Source organism: Xiphias gladius, chromosome 6 (genome assembly GCF_016859285.1).
Source record: "Xiphias gladius isolate SHS-SW01 ecotype Sanya breed wild chromosome 6, ASM1685928v1, whole genome shotgun sequence".
In the NCBI taxonomy this organism is placed as follows: Eukaryota; Metazoa; Chordata; class Actinopteri; order Istiophoriformes; family Xiphiidae; genus Xiphias; species Xiphias gladius.
In genome coordinates this window covers 11,185,536-11,211,007 of record NC_053405.1, presented here as the reverse complement: position 1 = coordinate 11,211,007, position 25,472 = coordinate 11,185,536, and the positions used below count along the sequence as shown (strand labels likewise).

Genomic DNA, 25,472 nt, shown 5'->3' with positions numbered 1-25,472 from the left:
GTACTCCTAGCTAAAACTAATACACTCTAATCCAACAATCCTGCAATAAATCCTCCATTCATGAAGATTATAATGTTCTGTTTTTGTTTGAGTTGTTTCAAAGAGGCATTGATTTAACTTCATGGTCATTTTGGAGGCTGCAGTTTGTGGTGGTGTTGAATTGAATTGCGTTATACAGAGAGGTGTTTCTGCTATTTAGTCTACCACCTGTCCATACAACTCAACACAGTTCGACAGCACCACAGACTACATTCTCTAAAATGACCATGAAGTTGAATCAACACCTCTCTCAAACAGTTTCAACACTGAACATTATAACATACAAGTTTTAGATAGGTGTACCTAATAAACTGCCAACTGAGTGTATAAAAGCAAAGTGTTTTTCATATTTATTTCTTACATTTATTTTTTCATATTCTATAGTGTTCTATTCTTATTTTTTAGGTTTCGTTTTTGTTTTCTTTCTGGAGATGTTTTACCATGATCTGACATTGAGTACGTTGTGTTTTCTTGCAGCTGTGAGATGCACCTCCATCTCCTTTCAGCATTGCATTGTGGGATGGTAGTGTACATCACTTCAGCATGGCTACTGAGTATCCAGTCAGAATCCAGAAAATCCGGTACTGCTCCTCCACCTCTGTTAAAGACTTGGACCAAACATTGTATTAACAACCATATATCCAAAGATTTTTTTGTGGAAACTAAAAAGGACCTGTGGAAAAAAGTCAAATCCAGCCAGACTTCAGTCCTGCCTCAGTCCTCATCAGGAGACACAGGTGGGACTCTGATGGGACATGGCTGAAATACAACCTCCACATACTTCATCATAATGCCAATTAAAAGCAAGAACATCTCTTACAAGGCTCCCATCACATTTATCTACAAGACCCCTGCCAAGTGCAGTAGCTGTGTGTAGTTGACCAAGATTATCACTGATTTAGAAAAAAAATAAATAGAAAAAGAGTCAAAAAACAGCTGTTTAATTTAAGGCATTAGCAAAACAAAAATTTGACATGATCTTAGGTAATGATACAAGGAATGATAACAGTAGGGGCATTGAAAATGACTTGACTGTGAAGAATAAGGCATATTTCACTGACTTACTCCTAATTAAAACAAAGTGTAAGAGTAACCTTCAAGAGCAACATTCAACTGATCACAAGATTAATTAAGCAGATTTGATTTATTGGATGAACAGAGCAGGGATATCGAGTTGTAGACAGGGGTTGTTAAGGCCACTTTCCACAAAAATAGAAAAAAATTGGCAGATAGATACACACTTCAGAATCATTCCTAGAAATCATAATGAAAGTTAACCTTTCAGGATATACACTAATACATCAGATTAGGACTTGAGAGTGATTTATGAAGCTTAATACTTTCAGCAAGGAAGACTTCTCCTGGTAGACACTATGATGCTGTTTTAAAATAATATAAGTGTTTTACAATACGAAAAGTAAATATATGGTGATTTAAAAGCTTTATGTAAGTAGGGAGTAATAAAGGTGACAAAACTCTCAGGGTTAGGACACCCTCGAGCTCTCCTAAATATCAGCAGAGATATGAAAACATTGCCGTGTATATGTACAGCTTCGCAGAGCCGCTATCATGGGTGTAGACTCTTAGCAGGCATTCAGACCAAAAACAGCCCTGCATTAACACAACGCTGGGGGTTGCATTGGTGGCAGTGTGTTCTTTAAGGTACCAGTGAGACAACACAGTTCAGGAAGTCCAGTTGAATAAACAGGTTAATGCGTTTAAAGACTTATCAAATGCCAAAACACTGCATAACACTTTATATTTCTAAGAGACAGGATTTTACAACTCTAGAGAGTTATCACAGCAAGAATTATTTTATCTTGTACCTCAACGACTGTGAGGTAAAAGGTAGAAATATGCTGTTCAAGTTTCAAAATAATTCACCAGGAATATGCCCTTAGAAGTATTTGATTGGTCACCACAATGTTTTACCAGATAACGTTGGGTTGTGTTGCAGCAAAAGTTTAACTTGGTTCAGTTTTTTTGTGTTGGCACCCCTGCTGCTATGCCAGACTGGCCCCATTCAAATGAATGAGAGGGCTGCATAATTCATGCAGGGCTGATGTTGGTCTGAACGTCTTGGAGCTTCTACATTGAACACAGAGACACTGAGAAACCTGGATAGACTCTAAAACCAAACAAGAACCCAAACCCAGGGTAGAGTGGTTCAGTGAATGTGCAGTGGAAGGTGTAGAGGTGGATCAGCTTGTCAGAGGAGACCTTGTAGAAGGACAAAGTGCCAGCAGGATAGTCCACATACACCGATACTCTGTTAGAGTCAGAGGAGGAAGAGAAGGGCAGGACAATTTCTATGTTGTTGTGCCAGACAGAGTAACCACCAGCAGAGCAGCACAGACTCCAGGACTGATCATTTCCTCCAAACCTGCTGTCGGCTACGCCTCCTTTCCTTCTGATACCACTGTAACTCACTGATATAAGATCCTCTCCCTCCCACTCAACCTCCCAGTAACAGCGGCCAGTCAGACCATTCGTACACAACAGCTGACAGCAGTAGTCAAATCTCTCTGGGTGATCAGAGTATGACTGGTCATTTAAGACCCATGTCACCTTTCTGTTGTTGTCAGACAGTATGAGGTTTCTGTTTGCCGTGTTTGGATCCAGAGTAAGTTCACAGAAATCTGATGGAGAGACACAAGAGACTCAATACAGCTGCAGTTATTCGTTTATCATTTGTTCATTTATCGACTGCTCGATTATTAAGTTCTTAAACATTTTAATGGTAACACATGGCATCAGTTATTCCTTTATTCTCAGATTTTGGATGGGTTATGGTTTTAAGTTGGGGTTTCCATAAACAGTTAAATGAATGGATGAAACTAAAAACACACTTACACTTCCTCAGACCTGGTGTCAACCATCGGACTCCGCGAGGCTCCAACCTGAAAGTGGGATGTGGGTTAGACCATCACATTATCTTTAACGATGGAAACATGTATTCTACAATTGTTCCGAGGCAAATTTCCCGAGAATTGGTATCGGGACTGATCTGAGCAAGCTTTAATGAATGAATTTATTGGCTAAAATAACTAATTTACATTACCCAAATTACAATAAGTATTGTCAGTCTCATACAATGATAAATGCCACTTCTTTCTGGTCCGTTTGGTCGGGGCCACAGGCTGACAGAGTGATAAAGGACATATTTCCCAACTCTCTCACAAATCCTATATCAGACAATGTCTGTGCCTCCAGTTAACCTCTCCATACCTAAGAGTGTTCAGTCTCCAGTGTGGATCCTCCAGTCCAGCAGACAGCAGCATCTCTTCTGTCTCTCCTGGATGATTGTAGCTCAGGTCGAGCTCTCTCAGATGGGAGGGGTTGGAACTCAGAGCTGAGGCTATAGAGGCACAGCCTTTCTCTGTGATCATGCAACCTGACAGCCTGTAGACACATAAAACAACACACCTGTCAGATAAACTGAGGTTAGTGCTAGGTCTGTGAAAGTCACCACATTACAACAATACTGTAATTTTGACAACTTGGAATCCTGACCCAAGCATTTCCACTTTACAATGAGTACTCTTCAGTCCATCAGAGAGATGCCTCACTCCTGAATCCTTCAGGTCGTTGTTGCTCAGGTCCAGGACTCTCAGACTAGAAGACTGTGAGCTGAGAACTGAGGACAGAGCTTCACAGCTTCTCTCTGAGAGGTTACACACTCTCAGCCTGAAGAGACAACAATGAACAAGAAGTCAAGGCTCAAAGACAGAAAGAAAAAATGTTGTCTCATTGTATAGCTCACAAGGAGAATACGCCAGTATTCAAACAAAAGAAAAAAAATTAAGTCTTTAAATTTGCTCGGTGAAACTGAAATATCAGATCTACATCTAGATGTTAAGCAGTTACAAGGTGCTAAATTTGGTGACATACAGTCGCTTCAGTCGAAATGCTGCTGAAATGCTCGTCTGTCCTTCTTGGTCAACCCCCTGACCAAGGTCCTTCTTCTTCAGTTACTCAGTTTGGCCAGACGGCCAACTCTAAGAAGAGTCCTGGTGTTTCCAAACTTCTTCCGTTTCACAATTATTGAGGCCACTGTGCTCCTGGGAACACTCAGAGGTTTAGAAATGGCTTTATACCCTTGCCCTGATCTATACCTAAATTTTATCGCAGAGGTCTACAGAGAGTTCCTTGACTTGGATTTTGTCCTGCAGTTTGAATATTGAGAGCTTATATAACCAGATGTGTGGCTTTCTAAACTATTTCCAGTAAATTCAGTTTGCCACAGGTGGACTCCACTCAAGTTCAAGACACATCTCAAGGACAATTAAACAAGGAGGATGCACTTGACCACAGTGACAACAGTGCCACATCAAAGGGTCTGAATACCTGTGTAAATAAGAGTTTCTGATTTTTTTAAGAATTTGCAAAGTTTTCTAAAAACATATTTAGTTTAGTTTAGTTTGATGTGCAAAAATAGCATTTTATCCATTTATAATTAAATCTACAACACAATATAGTTTTCAAAAAGTGAAAGGGCCTGAATACTTTCTGACACTGCATAATCTCCCCCTTGCACTGGCTAAAATTCTTGCTGTTTTCCTTTCTAACGGAGCTCGATATATAACTGTTGTAACTGAGTATGGAATAAACTGACGTTCTCAAAAAACATCTGAGATTCAGTGTTAATGAAGCAGCATTATTTAGAAAAATATCTCAAAACATTTGGAGAGCCATTGTAACATGATCTCACCTGAGAGTTTCCAGTGTACAATGAGGACTCTTCAGTCCAGCAGAGAGAAGCGTCACTCCTGAATCCTGCAGGTTGTTGTTGCTCAGGTCCAGGACTCTCAGACTAGAAGACTGTGAGCTGAGAACTGAGGACAAAGCTTCACAGCTTCTCTCTGAGAGGTTACAGCCACTCAGCCTGAAGACATAACCACGAACAAGACAAATAACATTTGTAGATACATTCAGCAAAGCATGCTTTCACATTCATATTTATATCGTTATTAATATTCCATATTCTTCCAAATTTTTCAAGATAGGAATGCCATTCAAACTTTAAAATTTTCAGCATTATTAGGAGAGTTGAGTTTAGATTCAAATAAATATTTCATAGTTAATAAAATGTCAAATGTTTAATTGATAATTAATTCATTGAAGTCAACAGACCCAATGTTCAAATACCACACTTTTGAAACCTGTGTACTTATTCATACATACAGATTCAAATTTTAAACACAACTTTTTGAACTTCTGATTTCAGCTGCTTGTTTTTCTTACACTTTAAAAAAACACCTTCAAATGCTAACACTTCTACCTACAGTTCAAACTCTTTCACTCAACTTCAGCTGATATTCCAAGTGCTTTAAATTTAATATAATACAATATCTCACAGGCAAAAAAAAATTAAATTTCAACCAGTTCCATTCAGAAAATTTTGCCTGTCCAGTTTCTTTTTTCTCTCCTGTTGTATTTATGTGATCTATGATGAATAAATCCAAATGTACTTACAGAGCTTTCTTGGAGGCTTTGACCAGTGGCAGCAGCCTCAGAAGAGCCCCTTCAGAAGCAGAGTATTTGCAAAGGTCAAACACATCCAGCTCTTTTTCTGATGTCAGTAAGATGAACACCAGAGCTGACCACTGAGCAGGAGAGAGATTCCCACTGGAGATTCTTCCTGAACTGAGGAACCCCTGAATCTCCTCCAATAGAGATTGGTCATTCAGCTCATTCAGACAGTGGAACAGATTGATGCTCCCCTCTGTTGAGGGACTCTCCTCTATCTTCTTCTTGATGTATCTGACTGTTTCCTGCTTGATCTGTGAGATACTTCCTGTCTGTGTCTGCAAGCCTCTTAGGAGAATCTGATTTGTTTCTAGTGAAAGGCCCAGGAGGAGGCGAAGGAACAAGTCCAGGTGTCCATTTGAGCTCTGTAAGGCCTTGTCCACTGCACTCTGGTAGAAGTGAGCCACTGCAAATTTTGCTTCAATTGTTGATTTTTCTTCTGTTGACTTCTGGAAGATCAGTTGTTCCTCTGTCAGAAGATTGACTCCAGAGTTGATGAACATCAGATGGACGTAAAGAGCAGCCAGAAACTCCTGAACACTCAAATGAATAAAGCAAAAGACCTTTTCCTGGCATGGCCCGTTCACCTCTTTAAAGATCTGTGTGAACACTCCTGAGAACACGGAGGCCGCTCTGACATCGATGCCACACTCTGTCAGGTCTGATTCATAGAAGGTCACGTTGCCTTTTTGCAACTGCTCAAAAGCAAGTTTTCCAAGAGACAGAATAATGTTTTTGGTCCCCGGATTCCAGTGTAAATCTGTCTCAGCTCCTCCATCATACTTGATGTTCTTCAGTTTGGACTGAACCACCAGGAGGTGGACGTACATCTCAGTCAGGGTCTGAGGCAGCATATCCACCTTTTTAGTTTTCAAGGCATCCTCCAGAACTGTTGCAGTGATCCAGCAGAATACTGGGATGTGGCACATGATGTGGAGGCTTCGTGATGTCTTGATATGGGAGATAATTCTGCCGGCCTGCTCCTCATCTCTGAATCTTTTTCTGAAATACTCCTCCTTCTGTGGGTCAGTGAAGCCTCTCACCTCTGTCACCATGTCAATCATCTCAGACGGGATCTGATTGGCTGCTGCAGGTCGTGTGGTTATCCAGAGGTGAGCAGAGGGGAGCAGTTTCCCGCTGATGAGGTTTGTCAGCAGCACATCCACCGAGGTTAATTCTTCAGCATCAGTCAAGATCTCATTGTTTTGGAAGTTGAGGGGAAGTCGACACTCATCCAGACCATCAAAGATGAACAAAACCTTGAACTCTTCAAACTTGCAGATTCCTGCCTCCTTGGTTTCATTGAAGTGGTCATGAAGTAGTTTCACCAAACTGTACTCTTTGTTTTTCAGCACATTCAGCTCTCTGAAAGTGAATGGGAATGTGAACTGTATGTCTTGATTGGCTTTGTCTTCAGCCCAGTCCAGAGTGTATTTTTGTGTTAAGACTGTTTTGCCAATGCCAGCCACTCCGTTCATCATCACTGTTCTGACTGGTTGATCTCTCCCAGGTGAAGGTTTAAAGATGTCTTCACATCTGATTGTCGTTTCTGTTTTGATTGGTGTCCTGGATGCTTTTTCAATCTGTCTGACCTCATGTTCATCATTGACCCCTCCACCCACTCCCTCTGTGATGTAGAGCTCTGTGTAGATCTGATTCAGAGGAGTTGGGTTTCCACTTTTAGCAGTCCCCTCAAACAAACAGTTGAACTTTTTTTTCAGATTAGATTTCAGTTCACGCTGGCAATGTGCAGCAAGGCTTCCTGAATAAACACACAACATATAATCAATGAGTGGATTAAAAAATTAAATATAATAATTTCATTTAAAAGGCTTTGTCACACCAGTAACATCATTTCTATGGAATTGTCGCAATGAGTGGGTTCATTCATGGGGCTGAGAAAAATCTGCACTAACCTTTTGCATCAAGCTCAATTTCGGTGAACTTTAACACACAAATTCACACCATGTGTGAACTGAACTTTGGAGGAACATAAACATGAAGAGTCAAAAATGGAGGAAGATGTGAGTGAATATAAAGCCCTTTACTGAACACAAAACATTGTTGGCTTCATCTTTCTGTTAAAATTGGGACGTTAATCAGAAAGATTTTTAGGTCACGTTAATGTTGTTTATGGCTTTACTCACATAAAAAAAAATGAAGAGCTCTTAATTAGGCAAACAAGAAACAAGCCTTTGTATTAATCTGATGGCATTCAGTTCAGATTGTGCCATGTGGAAAGTTTCAGAGAAATGTTGCTAAGTCCTACTAAGACTGACATTGTGACTACATAAACAAAGTGATTCAGCTGTTTTTCTAAGGTGCCTGTCTGAAAGGGGCTATCAAGTAAACTCGATCATTTCATTCCCCTGAAGAAAAGCATATATTATATACTGTATGTATCCCCCAACCTCCCCAGCCCTCCCACCCTTTACAGAAATCCTTACTGCTCTGCAGACGGTTGGCCAACTTCTCCTGCTTCATGTTCTTCAAAAAATGCTGCAAGATTTTCAGAAATGCCTCTTGGATGCCAACATCCACCTCCACATCCTCCCTCTGCATTTCGAAGATTTGTGAATCTGAACTCAGAACTTTCTGGTGCTTCTTCAGTTCATTCTTCACAAAACTGAAAATATTCTCCTCCAGCAGCTGGAACAAAATAATATACTGTATGAATGTACAATAACACCAATTTTTAATTGATCATCCACTCCACCATAGATTGTAGGATGAAGAGATTATGAGCAACGTCTTAAATTACTATTTCATATGAAACTCCAGAAAAGGTTTCTTTTGTGTTTTACTTTGGTACTTTTTTGTTTTGTTGTACATGTACAGACCAAAAATGTGGAGTCCACTTGTGTGGGAGGCTCCTGGGCAGACTGAATGCTGTCAACCTCAGACATTTTCTCTTCAGCTCTGTGGAGGAACAAAGAAGAATTCGCTCATATATGTGATATGTCAGCACACAAGTGTTAAAGGTTGCATTCTCACAAAAGCTGACTAAATAAGAAACATCAGGCAAACCATAGAGATATAGACTTTTCTCCTGACATGGTGGGCTAGATCAGGGTTAGAAATCAGTTCATTTCAGTGCAACTGATGCAGCAATCATAATAATACTAATATTAATAATAATAATAATAATGGTGATGATGATAAAATAATCATTATCTGTATAAAGTGCTTTTAAAAACTCAAGTCGTAAAGTGCTTCACATAAGGCATCAAACGGAAGGACATTGAAACATAAAAAGCAAATTCCAAATAAATAAAATATTTTTAAAAAATTAATAAAACTAAACTCAAACTGAAATACTGATATGCTTTCCAATAAAAGTATGTTTACAAAGAGTTTTAGAACATGACAAAGTGTATTAGCTCATTGTGGCAAGGTCAATCCACACTGAGCTTTTGCACATATAAACTTTGGTGAACATGCACTGTTGGATTTGTGGTGTTGACCATTGCATTGCATTATATCAGCCAATATTAGCTTTTTGTAGACATATCAAATTGGTGTATATGTTGGCCAATAAGAAATGGGAAACTGCTGCAGAGACACGCGACATTTATGTTTGAGGTATTTTAGAAGAGGTTTATCCACTAGAGAGCACAGACAAATTCACTTTTCAACCGTATGTATTGCCCTGCTCAGTTCATATCTTGGTCACAATTCTTTAAGGAACGAGTTGAAGGGCACCCTATCAAAACATTTTCTTTAAAACTCTGAAATATTGATATCGGTATCAGCCTCTAAAATCCGGCATTAGTCGGGCTATAGTGCTGAGCTTTGAGGGAAAAGAGACCCAGCAAATGCAAAATGGATGAGGCTGCCATCTTAACTGTGCCACACCATCCTATTGTGCACTACCCAGATCTGCCCGTGCCACACCAGCAGACTGAAATATAGTATTATGCATCAATAAGGGTAATATCCGCCCACATATCTTCACTGTAATTTCACCATAGTCATTTATTGCCTTTTTTCCCCTCAAATTTTGTTTGCAATTACCAGTTACAGTACATTTATATAGTGCAGCACACGACCAGACAGTTTTTTTTTTTTGTTTTTTTTGATTAAACGTTTATTTTATGATTGCTCTTGACACTTCAGTGCCTTCTACACGAAGCACGTACATTTAGGTAACTTTGTAATGTTGCCGTCGTCGTCGTTGTTGTTTTTGGTACAGTTTGTTCGGCCCTCTCTTTTGTAGAGCGGAGGAATTGGTAAACAGGAAAGTAATTGTCAAGGCCATGGCTCCTAACGCGGGGATTTGACGAAACAAGTTTAGACCAGATTAACCGACGATGTTGCAAACAGAGATGCGTGACGGGAAAAGGAGCAGCTGCGAGGGGCCAAATAAGGACGGGAAAACTGCAAATAGCGGTCACTGACAGCATAGCGGGCAGAATTGAAATTAACAACAGAAAACATGTGAATGTCTGTATCATAAAGGAAGACAAGTCATTTTAAGTAGTGAATACATTTGATGTTTTGATCACTGCATTTCCAGCTCACACGCTTGGCACAAGTTCATCGGGACAGCTGAGAACACGGAACAACGAAGGTCTGCGAAACTGCGCACTTTGGAGGAGTGCGCATCGAAGGCTCGACGAGCGTCCGTTACGATGTCCCCTGTAGATGAAACGTCGCACCGATGCAAGTTTCTCGGTGGTGATTGCTACGGCTCTCCTCAAAAAAAAAAAAACCGCGCAGTAAATGAAGAGCACCGAGCATTAAATCCCGTACGGCGTACGGCACATGCAGCAGGGAATACTTTCAAAATGGTCAACTGTCACCGACGCCGCCGTAAACCGTTATCCGGCAGTGTCGGCAGAAGGAGGAAATAAGATAAGAGACAGAAAGAAAGAAAAAAAAAAAAGTCGTTTAAGAGGCTCTGTCGGATGAGATACCTTCCACCACAGAGAGCGATAGACGACGTGTCCGAGACTGCGTTCCAGCCTCCAGCCTCCAGCCCAAGAGACGTACAGGGGCGGATCCAGAGAAATAAATATATATATATATATATGCCGCGGAAAGAGGGTGGCACCCCCGTGCCGCTTAAATGGCAAACGATCACATATATCAACATTTGTTTGACTCAAAAACATTACATTATTGTGGCACATGAGCAAAGCGTCTGAAAGGTGGCATTAGAAATCAAAATGGTTTTATTTGCAAATCTTCAAACATTCTTCCAAATGCATGTCTTTTTTTCGAGGGCACGTAGGCCTATCACTTAGCCTAACACGTGGCCATGACAGAGCATTAAATTATACGCGTTAATTTGTGGTTTTCAACGTTTTAATTCTAACATTATCTAAATCAATTCGTTAAATACACTGGGACAGATAATGACCACCGAAGTGTATGTGCAGAGTGAAGGCCTTTGGGGTGGAGGCGCGGATACCTCAGCACCCCAGAGCATTGCATCTCGTTGGGAAGATAAGCTGGAGGAGGGAAATGGCCAAATGCCATGGACAGATAACATAAGTTTTTTTTTCAACATGAGGAATGACTTCAAGGCCTCCTTATGCAACTATAATGGAAGCAGATGAGCCTGAGAAAACAGTGTGTGTTCCTTAGCCTCAGCACCAGTTATTTGCTTAGCACACTTGACTCGAGCTGGATAAGAAGCGTGAGTGTACAGCGAGGGTATAGGTCACTGATACTGTGTGCACACCAAGGTAAATCCCAGAGAGATTTATGTGATCAAAAGAGTCAAAATGATCTCGTGGCTGTACTCGGTACACACATTCAAAGCTTGGGCAAAACTTAACTTTCCCGTTTGTGGATCTTGATTTGTGCATTTGTCAATTAGATGCTGAAAAACTTTGGACCATGTATCTAGACTGTGGGCTGAGAGCAGCTGGGAGTGTCTCCTCTCCAGACATGGAGCTCTGCCCTCCAGAGACACCAGCTGCTTCTTCTTCGCTGCAGCTGCTGCTTTGGCTCCTTTCGTTTCGTTTCGTTTTCACACTGTTTTATCGTGACTTTATCGTTGTGAGTGCAATCGTGATTTTAAATGTGGTGTAGTACAATACTTGAGATTTGAAAAAAAAAATGGAATTAAAGTAAATATTACTGACTTTTAAAAACACTCAAAAAGAACACAACAAACATACTTTGTTAACCGGGGTAAATGTAACTTGTTACTTCCACCCCTGCCAGTGAAACCCATTCTGCCACATAAAAAGGAAGAAAGAAAGAAAGAAAGAAAACAAAATTCCACTGTTTATTTTTCAATATAACTTCTACCCCATCATAACTATGACATATGTTTTCCTAATTTTTCCTATTTTAAGCACCTCTCATTAATTATACATTACAGTCAACTTGTCAAATATCATTTGTTTATGTTGAAAGCAGAAGACCTGGACTCCTTTGTTATTTGAGACTGACTGTCTGAAAGCTTCGGTGCAGGTGTTGTTGATCAAATAAAAAAAATGAAATGTTTTATCATGATACATTATGAATATGTAATGTAAGATTTTTTTTGGGGGGGGGGGGCACTGGATTTACTGGTAATTTATGTAAAATATAAACTCCAAATATATGATTCCAAAGTCATGGTCTGACCTCAGATTGTGACAGATGTAAATTATTGGTTCCATAAAAAATAAAGATTTTTACTGTGAGGGGTAAGAGCAAGGTTGAGTCCCCCCAGTTCCTCTGAAGAGCTGGAGGAATCGTTTCCTTATACATTTCTTCTTTGGTTTTTCTCTGAACCTCCTTCATCTGATTTTCTAGATTCATTTATCTTCCTCTCAGTCCATCACTAGATTTTGCTCCTCTCTTCTTTCTGGTCCCGAGAGACCCCAGGAGGCAGGACTTTTCCTTACACCACTGGAGCCTTTCCTTGTCCAGGTCTTCATGTGCCTGCATCATATATATATATATATCTACACACACACACACACACACACACACACACACACACACACACACACACACACACACACACACAAATTAAAGGAAAAACCTGAAAAACGAGTCGAGAAACAGGACGACAGTGATATGTCCTTTGCAGCCACCAGATCTCGACCCAGTTGAACAAGCGAGGGAGATTTTGGACCGACATGTTAGATAGCGCCCTCCACCTCTCCATCATCAAAGCACCAGATGAAATGAATGAAAGAATCGTGTTCATCCCTCCTGTAGAGCTACAGAGACTTGTACAATCAATGTCAAGGTGAACTGAAGCTGTTCTGGCAGCTCGTGGTGGCCCAACACCTTACTAAGACACTTTATGTTGTCACCCGTCTGTATATCTACACTGCATTCAGAAAGTATTGAGACCCCTTCACTTTTTTCACATTTTGTTATTTGCAGCCTTATGCTACAGTTGTTTACATTCTTTTTTTTTCCCCACCAATCTACACTCAATACCCCATAATGACAAAGCAAAAACCGAACCTTAGAATTTTTTGCAAATTTATTAAAAAGGAAAAACTGAAATGTCACATTGACATAAGCATTCAGATCGTTTACTCAGTACCTTAGTTGAAGCACCTCATCACTTGTATTTGGTGAAGCCATACATTTAGTGTTGCAACCATCCAAGATATCCAGTGTTTATTCAGTAATGGGTAAACAGATTCAACTTGAAAATGTGGTGTAAGTTCAAACTCTCAGGTACTGAGCTTTGAATGAACTGTCACTACTGCGTTGCTGCTTAATGAGGCTTTTTGTTTGGGATTTGGAGCGAGTTATTTTAATACTTTTCTAAACTGGGTGCTTTTGTATGTTGCACTTGCATAACTGATCTGACACCTGGACATTGTTTGTCTGCAGAATGAGCAGTTCCAGAGATGTTGGTAACTGCAGGCAATTTGGGTTTTAGTCAGGTTTAATCCATCCCTCACACAATCAAACATAGGTTACTATTATTAAACAAAACAATCACTATTCTTCTGTGGCCGTACTGTACCTGCGTTTTGTACTAGTGGAAGCTGGCAACCTTACACACACATTTAGCAGGAAAAGAGCCATCAGCAGTCGTTGTGTGCGGCCGGGATCGGGAAAGGCTGCACTGACAGCTTCCAGGGCCAGCAGAAACCGGGGGGAACTGTTGCCCAATGCAGGGACAGCTCGAGGCAGCTGGGGGAAATCGGTTTGCTACCAATCCTGTGTCCTCTCGTGGCTCCTTGCACCACCCTGTGACAAGGCTGTTGGTTACACTTTTGTTATTTTATTTTAGGGCACAGCACTGTGGTTATTATCTCTTTATTGCAAAAAGGTCCGCCTTTGAATCCACTGGTGGCTGGAATGGACAGTATGGATGGAAATAAACTGTACGGGTGTAGAGTTACAATATCTGGTCTGTGAGCAGATGTCCGCTGGAAATTTTGAACCTTTGGACTGGGCCAATTTGAAATAACTGTGCCAGAGGTCATGGGAGATTATTTCTTTCTCCTTTAACTCTTTAAAGGTAGCTACTATGTTAGCCTTGTGTTGTTTTGTTTCTGTTAGCCCCTGCCTTTTTTTGAATTAAATTTGGGACCATTTATTCACATCAGGCACTGTGCTGTAGCTGAACTGCAATTTTGATTCTATTGTTTCATCTTACTGTATTTATCTTATTTTTTTTCTGTTTGTTTTGTTTTCCTCTTTTTGAATCCTGTTTATGTGTATCTTTTTATTGCCTTGTTTCCTATGTCTTGCTTTAATATCTTTATGTCATATGTACAGCTAATTGAATTACCTCGTTGTTGAAAGGTGCACTACAAATAAACTTGTGCGTTGTGTAGAATCCAAACACTGTGCAGTCAATTTTTCTTCCATTTTTTTTGCAAGAGGGCAGCACTGCCATCAAGTGACAGAGTAGGAGAAGAGAAATCCATTCAAAACAGACTCAAAGACAGTGAATATTGAACGAATTGATAAATGACAAGAAACAGAGAAAATAAATGTAGTAATACATTCAAAAATGTGGGGAACAGTTTTTTAAAATTGTAAATCTACATTCATAAATATGAAAGTTTTACTACTTTTGAAAGTATTTAATTCACAAGAAAAGAAATATCATTGTCTATATTTATATAAATAGAAACCAAATATGGGCCTAATATCTTTGAAGAAAATATTTGTGCGTAACAATTTTAACTGCGAAGGTCTTTCCAAACTCAATGAATATATCTGCAGGCCCAAAATAAATGAGAAAGAGTTCCAGGTTGCAGTCCAAAGAACACATATAATTTTTGGTATCATACTGAAAGACAAAGGATGTGAACTAATCTTAAATACTGTCATCATACTTGGCAAATTCAGTAAGTCTAAGATTCAAGGAAACTAAATCCTCCTTTCTTAACTTTCATAAAGAATTTTGTCAATTCCTTTTATCCCTCACCTGTATGGAGAAATTCCAAAAGCCTCGTACATACCTCTGTTAACAATTTTTGTCTGTCTTTAGTTTGTGTATTTTTTTTTTTCACTAGACCTTTCTTTCACTGTGTCTTTCAAGTTTAACACTGTGACTTTAAAATACCAAATTTTTGCTGGACGCTGTCCATTTCTTCTGTACTATGAAATTGCCATGGTAATCTCACCAGCATTATTGACTGAGGTTAGAGATAGTATTTGCCAACTTGGAGAAATGTACAGTATGAACTATACAATATATACTGTGATGCTGTACATAAAATAATGAGCTGATGTGTTCCCCTCTAGATATCTGCAGTATAACCTAATGATTACTTTCAGTATTGATCAATTAGCTGATTATTTTTTCGATTAATCATTTGGTCTATAAAAAATCGGAAGACAGTGAAAGAGGCCCATCATAATATCCTAGAGCACAAGCTGACGCCATCAAATGTCTTAGTTTGTCCAAGCAACAGTCCAAAACCCCAAATGTTTAATTTACTATAGTGTAAGACCGAGAAAAACAGAAAATTCTCACATCTGAGAACCTGGATGCATCTGGTGTTTGACATTCTTGCTTTAAAAATGTCTCAAACAACTAATCGATGATCAAAAATGTCTGGCGCTTAAAAATCTGTACACTGTACAACACCAAAATGGTTGCAAATGGTCCTGTTGATGTTTTTAATGAATAACAATTTCTTCAAAGAACTTCAAAAAACATGTCACATATAGCTTTTGAACTTCTGGCAGACAAAAATTGTCAGGGGATAATACTTACTAATGAAAAAAAAAAAAAAAAAAAAAATATATATATATATATATATATATATATATATATATATATATATATATTGTTTATTCATTTAATAAATTCAGCACTCCTTGCACTCTTCCATACCTGCACCACATGTTTCCAGTTTTAGAAACTGGTTGACTTACTTACTATATAGGTATTGTATATTGTGCCCATTGTTGTGTATTTTTTTAAACCTACTCGCGTGTACATAATAGTAATATGTTTATTTTTTTTTGTCTTTCACTTAACCGTATATATTTGTCCGATTTTTTTTATCTCTTTTTTTTTCCAAATGAATTTTACCTACTGGGTTGCTCATATAAGTCATACGTTTATGTTTATTTATCTTTGTTCAGCTCCGTTGTCCTTGTTTTTGCTGTATGTCCATGTGTAACTTCCTGAACGTTGTTATCGGTGCTTTGTCGTATTCGTTGTATGTACCAACACACTTGGCAGATAAAGCTGATTCTAAATTTAAAAAATAAAATATGTGATACGAATATATAATAAGATGAACCTCTGTTGTGACAGCAGACCACACTGTTGTCCGACACATCACGGCGAACAATAATATTGACGCAAGTTGACGCCGGTTACGTAAAATTCTCCCGTCGTGCTCTTCGCGGGCTCTTCACAAAAACCCCGATGAGAAGGCCGTGGAGGAGGAGGCTACCAGCTGAGGGGGGGTAGCCGATTCCCGGAGAGGACTTTCTGCTCTCGTCGTCCGAAATATTGAAAACGTGACGGCGGCGAACGAAAACGAAGCTTAACGCATCATAAAACATGATGCCCACTCCCACAGAAGATCTTCCGTCGGGCCTGTGAGTGTCGGCAGGTTTCCCACCGCCGCCTCGCCTCTTCGGGGGGGATCCTGCTGTCTTGAGTCCGTCCTAACCGACCCGCGACACCGCCAGGCGATGACAGCGGCTACAGCCACTCCGCAGGTGATGAGAGACCGGCTGCTACAGGCCATCGACGGCCAGAGCAATGTGAGTATGTCCGCTAGGACTGGGTGAAGAGAGGCGGACAATGAGCCGCCTTCAGGTCGCCGCAGAGGGGTGATAAGTGGAGGCAGTCGGTGTATGGGCCAGTTATTATTTGCTTGCTAATTAGCTGGCTAACATCTCTTGTTAGCGAAATTAATACCAGGCATTTAGGAGCCTGGCTAACACAACGCTGTTGGCTAATACTGATGTAGACAAACTGGCTTATTTGTGTACAATGAAATGCACAGTGCTTCGCAGCTATAACTTTAACTAAGCCGCCAGGTAGGAAGTGTAAATCTGCAAGCAAGTGTCCTTTAGTGGGAGAAGTGTTGATTAATGGGGGCTTCAGTAAGCTCAAGGTTTAATGAACATTTAAAAAAAAAAACATCTCCACCCTAACCACATATAGCTGATGAGATTTCCATGGGACGGTAAAGCACTTTTCAAAGACTGGCAGGATCCATGGTACAATCAAACTGGACAACACCCTATAAAGGTTTAAGACTGTGACTTTAAAATACCAAACTTTTGCTGGACGCTGTCCATTTCTCCTGTACTGTGAAATTACCATTGTAATATCAACGCCATTATTGACTGAAGTTAGAGATAGTATTTTGCAACTTGGAGAAATGTACAGTTTGAATTATGCAATATATATATATATATATGTATATATTGTGCCACTGTACTACTCTTTTTACGCTTATCACCTCTAGATATTTTCTAGAGGTGATAAGAGGTCTGTATAACCTAACAATTATTTTCATTATTGATTAATCTGCTGATAATTATTTTTCAATTAAGCATTTGGTCTATAAAACATCAGAAGACAGTGAAAGAGGCCCATCATAATATCCTAGAGCACAAGCTGACGTCATCAAATGTCTTAGTTTGTCCAAGCAACAGTACAAAACCCAAAATATTTAAGATACTACAATGTAAGACCAAGAAAAACTGCAAATTCTCACACCTGAGAACCTGGAGGCATCCAAAGTGTGACATTTTTGAATTTAAAGATGTCTCTCTGACCAACTCACAGGAATGGCTTAAATTTAAATATCTGATAAATCAAGGTACTTCAGCAAGAAAAATATTTTTTTTTAAAATAAAAAATGAATTACTGCCATAAAGCAATTCCTCTCTTGATATGAAACATTGCCTATAATGGTCCATTGCAACAAGATATATTGAAGGGTTGGCTACCACAGCATAAATGGTATGGTAAAATCTCTGATGGCAGACGAAGTTATATCATTTCACGGTGTATATATCAACATAAAACCAAACCATAGTTGGCGCAGAGCTGGTTACAGGCCCAGTCTAAAGCGAACTGACGGATATTGTTGGTACTTTTCCTCTATCTTGATTGCAGATCTGACTTGGTCTTCTTGTGCGTTAAAATGGCTTCATTTGCATGCAGTCTCAGTTTGACATATCGAGCCCGAAACCAGTACGAGTACACCGTCTCTTGACATACAGGTGCATATTTGAAAGTCTATTCAAATTATGGACTGGGCTTTAAATAGCCTCTCTTTTTGTGTATGCATATTTGGCCTACAGGATTCTGAATCACAAACCGTAACGTCTACATACAAATAGCTGTACTTGGATGCTGTTGTTGTGTTGCCGTCTAATGTTTTCAGGATTGTGATATATATAAATGTATGTGTCTTTTCAGCAGATATGCAACATGGTGGTAGTTGTGGAGGTGATTTCTTTTTTGGAGAAATATCCCATCACCAAAGAGGCACTGGAGGTAGGTTAAATTCAGACGTACAATATGTGCCTTCAAAATAAAATGCATTCTAATCCATCTTTTCAGAAGTCAAGTCACAACCACTTTTTAACACCAATCTTATTTCCTCGAAGGAAACCCGTCTTGGCAAGCTCATCAATGATGTCCGGAAAAAAACCAAGAATGAGGACCTGGCAAAAAGAGCCAAGAAGCTTCTGCGAAACTGGCAGAAGCTAATTGAGCCAGGGAAGGGTGAGGTGTTGTCGAAAGGACACACTGGTGCATCATGGTCTTCCAATGGTGGTGCTCATCCCTGCATCTCTGCTCCAGCTTCCACCACACCATCAGGTAAAACAGGTCCAGAGTTGAAGAACAGAAATGACTTCAACAACTGCTACTCCTCTAGGGTGGAAAAACAAGGCAACAGGAAACGTAAGGGTGACCAGAAGGAAGGACAGCTCTTACAAGCCAAGATATCCAAAACGACTCTTAATGATAAAATACAGAACTCCAAACAGCTGCCAACCAATGGAATTGGCAGCAGCTCTGAAATTTTTACAGATTCTCATGCACATCAGCCTTTAGACAAGGAGGTTTCTGAGCCTTTGGACAATGACAGGCTAAATAAAATCCCTGTCAACGCTGTAAAACCTCATCCAAGTGCCCAGGGATTCAGCAAGCCTCTTAGCACTTCCTCTTTGCTAAAAGCATCAGTTCTACAGCAGCAAGCCAGACAGGAGCAAGCTGCCTCTGGTGGGCAGTGTCGACCCAGAAGCCCTCGCTGTTCCTTGCACAGTCCTCAAACTCCAAAGCAGGAAGCTGTTGTCAAACAAACTGCACCACAAGCACAGAGTGGGGTTAGTCTTTCTAGCCCCACTGTGAGGCCTGGGTCTGTGGAAAACTCTGGGCTGGGGCCTTCTCCTCAGCCTATAAATGTTTGTGTTCAGGGTTTGCACACTGACGGTTCGTGGTCTGCAGATTTAAACTCTCAAAGCAGGCCTTCCAATACGTCTCTTCACAACTCAACTGCCTCTTCCTGCAGTGACAGGGTCAGTTTGGAAGATGAGGGTGCTGTTAGCAATACAGGGAAAAGGAAAAGACAGAAATATAGGCCTAAAGACTATGTAGTAAATTTAGATGGACAGACTGTAGAAGACAGCACTAAACCAGTCAGGTTAAAAGATAGAAGACTGACATTTGACCCTGCAACAGGGCAAATCAAACCTTCCTTCTATAAGGAGTCTTGCCAGGAGGGGGAGGTCAGACTGGGGCACAGACCTGAACCTCAGTGGTCAGAACAGCCGAAGCCGAAGCAGAACCCACCAGTTCCTCCCAGTCCTTTCCAGCAGACAGACTGGAAAGAGCTGTCGAGGAGCGAAATCATCCAATCGTACCTTAGCCAGCAAAGCAACGTGCTGACATCGTCAGGCGCCAACACTCCCGGTGCACATTTTTTCATGACGGAGTTCTTGAAAAAAGAGGAACACCGAAGTAAAGACACCAAGAAAACCCACGTATTGGCACCAGAACGACCAGCCAAGGATTTACCAGGGGTTAGCAGAGAGGTCAACAATGAAGACCTCAGCAGATTACATGCACAACACTGGCCCGGGGTTAACGGCTGCTATGACACAAAGGGTAACTGGTATGATTGGACGGAGTGCATCTCCTTAGACCCGCATGGAGATGAGAACAGGTTGAACATACTGCCATATGTCTGTCTGGACTGAAACCGAGGTCAGGTTTCTGAATTGGAAGGTGTAAGCAGCCTTCATCGTAAAGTGGAGCAGCTCTGGATGTGTGAGGGCACTTCTGTAAGTGTAAGCTGCTGTTTTGCAACGTTGGTGAAAATGGAATAAATATGCTGCCTCACTCGGGTGTGTGTTGGAGCACAGGGGGTGTAATCAGTGTTTTTTTTTTTTTTTTTTTTAATGAGTTTGTGAACATTGTGTGAGGACAGCATGTAGGGAAAAGCTATGCATTATCTGCCCCTTTACTTGTTGGTGTTTAGTAACTGTACAGATTGAGTTTCCAGTACCTGCCAGTCTTTATATGGGAGAAGAACATCACCTTAAACTGCACAGCTACATTTTATTTGTCTCATCTTATCCACATGCCTCGTGGAACGTGACAGAATTTTCTGCATATAATCACATTTAGTCCATAGTGCAGAATTTTTTAATTTGAAGTTTAGTTAAATTTTTGGATTTTTAAAAAAAAAAAAAAACATCTTGTGACCTAGTGAGATACATAATTCGGGCAAACATTTAAGAGATACATCTACCAATGAGATTTTCGTTGGCATCTGCTCATGCATTTTGAAAAATATTTTCCATTGCAGCTTTTATAAACCGCTGTTCCCCCATTGCACGACTGTCTTATGCAGCAACTTTAAGCAGAGAGAATAACAAATGAGTTTTAAATCATTTGAATTTTTCTCCTTGTGTTTGAATGCTGTTAAATAAAGTGACATGATACTGCCAGATGTGACTTTGCAGAAAAGCAAGGCTTGTAATGGGCTAGAACAATACCAGTTGATAAAGAAATGTGGCTGTCATGTATATTTATTTATATTTACATTTACATATTCATACTAAGATTTATGTACATGTTCAGACTACACTAAATCATTTTTTTTCTTAATTCAGAACTGGTTCAGTGATGCAGCAGCGACATTCCAGACTTTCACTGCTGATACACCAACTTACCTTACACAAGAAAACTCTCTAAAATGACACATTTTGATAACGTGAACTAATTTTATTTTATACTTGCCTTTTCCCTTTACTGTGTATTTAGGTTGTAAAATATGAATTGGATTGACAAAGCAGATTACGCTCCTAGCTTGCATCTTTCTCACTGTCAGGAAGAACTGAAATATAAATTGACATGCTGGATAAAGTACTTAATGTCATTCCTTTTAGATATTGTTTGCCTTATGGAAACCTGTGTTTTCCCTAAAGACAGAGCCTTAGTGAATGTACAGAAATTAGCCTTTTGCGTTCAGTCGAATGCAGAAGAGAACATATTTGCTACTTAGTCCTTTAAATGGACATGTTGATATGTGTTAATAAAAAAAATAAGGAACTGTGATTGTTTGTCTTCTCTTTAGGTGTTTGGAAAGAATCCGTACAGATTTTTCAAACTGGTTCTTAGCAGTTATTTATATGGCTCTAACTCAAAAATGTATTCCCACAGTACAGTGTCTGTGATCGATTTGCATGCGTGTCACTCTCAGCTGAATTTTGATTAATTCCCAAGATACGCATAACTCTGCAAAACAAAATTAACATGGCTATGAGAAAATTTCAAATCTGGTATGATTTGTCCTCTGCGAATGATCAAATCAGCTCTAACTGCAATCAGTTCAACAGAAAAATAACAGATTTTCGAACAAAAATAAACATTTCTCGGTCAGAAGTTCTTAGTTAAGCTGTGGTTTTCCTGCTTTTCTTTGTCTTAGGCAATTATTAACTGAAAACCTGTAGGACTTGGACTTTCTGTCAAATTGACAAATGTTATGGACATTTTATATACAAACGACTAACTTGTAATAAAAATAATAGTTAAGTATAGCCCTGAATGCATTCTTTAAGGGTTTTCTTAGCTTTGGTGTGAAAGTTTTAAAAATTCTGTTGCAAGGTCTGAGTGAAGGCCCAAAGTTTTCAATCACCATTATAGCTCTTTCAGACAGACGCTGCAGCCCGTAACACAGCTGGCTCTGCCCTATTTATCTTCATTGACGCACAAAAGCTTGTGATGAAAAGTGCAATTAGAAAAATGGTGTGAAATTGAAACAGATTTTTGTAAAAGGACGGTGAAATTTAAAAAAAAACAAAACGCTATAACCTCAGTGTACATTATGTATCTGTATATTTAAAAACTAGAGGTGACAGAGCATTCGCAGTCAGAGCCCTGAAGCTATGGAACAAGCTGCCTGAGGAAATTCGGTCAGCAGAATCACTGACCTGTTTTAAAACTCTTCTTAAAACTTAATACTTTTATCAGAGAGCTTTATTGATTTATTGATTGATTTACTGTTTTATTTTTTTTTTCTTTGTTCAAGTGCTCTTTTGGTGGCGACACTGTAATTGGTTTTATTTGTTTTATTTGCTTATTACTCTATACGGAAATTGCTTTTATCATCTAATTGATTTGAAGTTGTTGCTTTGTGTGAAGCGCTTTTGTAATATGAGTTTACAAAAGTGCTCTATAAATAAAGATTATTACTATTATTTATTATTATTATTATCTTCTTATTATAATGACTTAAAAAATGTATTGGGTTATTTCAAGTTCAGTTCCATGGTGTTTAATTTTGAATAATTGAGGTCTCTACATATTAGGGAATTTTCATGTTCTGGGAAATGCACAGTTCAATTGATTGATTGATATAAATGTATTTGTATATATATATATATATATACACATACACGCTTGTATAGTAGAAATATACCGAGGCATACGTGCAAATATACTGCATGCACACATACATATATGTGTTTAAAGTATATGAGTTTGTATGCATGTGAACACATCTAGTACATAAGCATGTGCATATATGTGTATATATATATATGTATATATGTATGTATATATATGTGTATATGTATGTATATATATATTTAAGTATATGTGTGTGTGTATATATATATGTCTGTGTGTGTGAGTGTGTGTGTGTGTATATATATATATATATATATATATGCACTACATGTGTAAACACGCATACGTGCTCGTGTACCAGGTTTGTACACTCACATGCACGAATATGTACCAAAAGTGTACAGACGCATACATGCATATACACTATATGTGTCCACATGCATACATGATTAAACACAAGATGTATACACAGGCATACATGCTTATACTCTAGATATGTACACACGAATACATGCATATATACTAGATTTGTACACATGCATGCATGCATATATGTATTTATATGTGTGTGCGTGTGTAGAGATACACACATATAATACATATGTGCACATACACACACCCAAACACAGATATGTACCAGATGTGTACAAGCACATACATACTTATATACTTTATATGCATGTAAGCATGTGTACACATACATTAATACATATTTATATATATGTATACATATATATAGATATATATATTTATCTATAGATTAAACATGGACGCAAATATACATGAATGTATTCTACATGGGCATACACACATACATGCATATGTACTAGATGTGTACAAACATACACAATTATGTACCATATATGTACAGACGCATACAAACATATGTACTATATGGGTACATACATACTTGCTTATGTATAACATATGTGTGTACACACGCATACACGCATATGTACAAGATGTGTACTCATACATAAACGCTCTAGTACCAGATGTGTACACACAAACACACTTGTACCAGATGTGTACACACACATACAAACTTACATATGTATGCGTGTGTATACAATATATATATACTGTATACCACAAGTATGCATAGGCATACAAATATGAAATGCATACAGACAACACGCTCATCAAACTGAATGGTTGGATGATTATGAAAATTTTGTGAATCATATGATATGGCCTTCGTATATATGCTTAGGTAATATATTTGTACACACATACATGCATATGTACTGTATGTGCGTTATTGCATACACGCATATGTACTAGATGTTTATACACACATACACTCTTGTGTACAAGATATGAACACACGCATACACTCATATGTACTATTTGTTTATACATAAATACACACATATGTACTAGATCTTTACACACGCATACACTCTTATGTACTAGATATGAACACAAGCATATGTATTATATGTTTACACATGCATACATATAATAAATATGCATATATTTTTTATATACATGTCTGTACGTATGCATGAATGCATCTACTATATAAGCGTGTATGCGTGCGTACACATCTAGTACATAGGCATGTATGCGTATATATATATATATATATGCACACATACACACACATATATATGTATATGTATATATATACATATATATGTGTGTGTGTGTGTATATATATATATGTGTGTATATATATATATGTATGTATATAAATTTGATATGTATATATGTATATGTGTATATATATACACACGTACTGTATGTATGTGTATACTTCCCAATGAAAAATCTGTGAATGTCTATCTCAGTAGTTAACAGAGCTCAGTGGTTAACACTGCTGACTTTGGCGCACGGGGTTAAGGGTTCGAATCCATTTAAAGTAGGCAAGTGTTGGGGAATCAGGACTATTGGAACAAGACATGGAAGGAGTACAGATTAGGGATCTGTTTGAAATGCTACTATGCAAGTAACCCTGAATGCATAGGTAAATAAGGATGCTCCGAAAACCAAGATTGACAAGACACAACATCAGTAAATGGCAACTGCTATCACAACTAGAGATTGATACTATGGTAATATATATGTATATATAATTACCTATATATACCTATACATTGTGAATTTTTAAAAACAAATACACACATATGTAAAACATGTGTACATACGCGCTCAAGTACTACATGTGTACACACCTATACACACTTTTACAGTAGATGTGTACAATGATACACGCCTATGTAATAGATGTTTAGAAAGATGATGTAGAGTTCCAGAGACTTGTATAGTCGCATTGAAGCTGTTCTGGCGGCATGAATATACACGTGTACAGAGACATTCAGGCATGCACATATGTCTAAACACGCATTCACGAACATATATGTACATGTGTATACGTGTGTGTATGTGTGTGTGTGTATATATATATATATATATATATACACATACACATACACATGCATACTATATGTATGTGTATATTTCTAAAGAAAAAAGAAATGATAAAAATTTTAGTTTGAAATTCAGACTTCAAAGTCTACCATTTTAAAAGCAGCTCACAGCAGTTCCATTTTATAAACTAATGCCCGTGCGTGTCTTTTATTATGCAGGCTTTGACCGGAAGCTGTGCGTTTCATTCGCTGTCTGCAGT

General features: G+C 38.8%; 2 protein-coding genes and 1 long non-coding RNA gene across 8 annotated transcripts; 2 read left to right on the top strand and 1 right to left on the bottom strand.

Annotated features, from left to right (window-relative positions):
• Positions 1-960: 960 nt before the first annotated feature.
• LOC120790437 (protein NLRC3-like) lies at positions 961-10,585 on the bottom strand. Of its 2 annotated transcripts, none has more exons than XM_040127934.1 (9): positions 10,485-10,585; positions 8,409-8,487; positions 8,016-8,217; positions 5,515-7,330; positions 4,751-4,924; positions 3,553-3,726; positions 3,268-3,441; positions 2,893-2,939; positions 961-2,678 (listed from the first exon to the last, which is right to left on the bottom strand). In XM_040127934.1, exons 2-9 carry the CDS (start codon positions 8,472-8,474, stop codon positions 2,128-2,130), a joined length of 3,204 nt encoding a protein of 1,067 aa, XP_039983868.1. In that variant the 5' UTR covers positions 8,475-8,487; positions 10,485-10,585; the 3' UTR covers positions 961-2,127. The 2 variants fall into 2 exon arrangements, with proteins under 2 accessions (XP_039983868.1, XP_039983869.1); XM_040127935.1 differs by lacking the exon at positions 10,485-10,585 and adding an exon at positions 10,056-10,470.
• A 506-nt stretch (positions 10,586-11,091) lies between these two features.
• On the top strand, positions 11,092-11,624 carry LOC120790438. The gene is made up of 2 exons (XR_005707545.1): positions 11,092-11,258; positions 11,393-11,624. It is a non-coding gene; the product is annotated as an uncharacterized LOC120790438 (long non-coding RNA).
• Positions 11,625-16,337: 4,713 nt separating this feature from the next.
• Positions 16,338-21,542, top strand: LOC120791230 (mediator of RNA polymerase II transcription subunit 26-like). 5 transcript variants are annotated; one of them, XR_005707617.1, is made up of 4 exons: positions 16,338-16,722; positions 18,398-18,475; positions 18,589-20,268; positions 21,103-21,542. XR_005707617.1 is itself a non-coding variant. In XM_040129502.1 (4 exons), the coding sequence occupies exons 3-4, from the start codon at positions 18,410-18,412 to the stop codon at positions 20,182-20,184; spliced, it is 1,662 nt and encodes a 553-aa protein (XP_039985436.1). In that variant the 5' UTR covers positions 16,339-16,722; positions 18,092-18,198; positions 18,401-18,409; the 3' UTR covers positions 20,185-21,542. The 5 variants fall into 5 exon arrangements, 4 of the variants coding, with proteins under 4 accessions (XP_039985434.1, XP_039985436.1, XP_039985437.1 ...); XM_040129502.1 differs by adding an exon at positions 18,092-18,198 and having other exon boundaries at positions 16,339-16,722; positions 18,401-18,475; positions 18,589-21,542; XM_040129503.1 differs by adding an exon at positions 18,092-18,198 and having other exon boundaries at positions 16,339-16,722; positions 18,589-21,542.
• Positions 21,543-25,472: the final 3,930 nt, after the last annotated feature.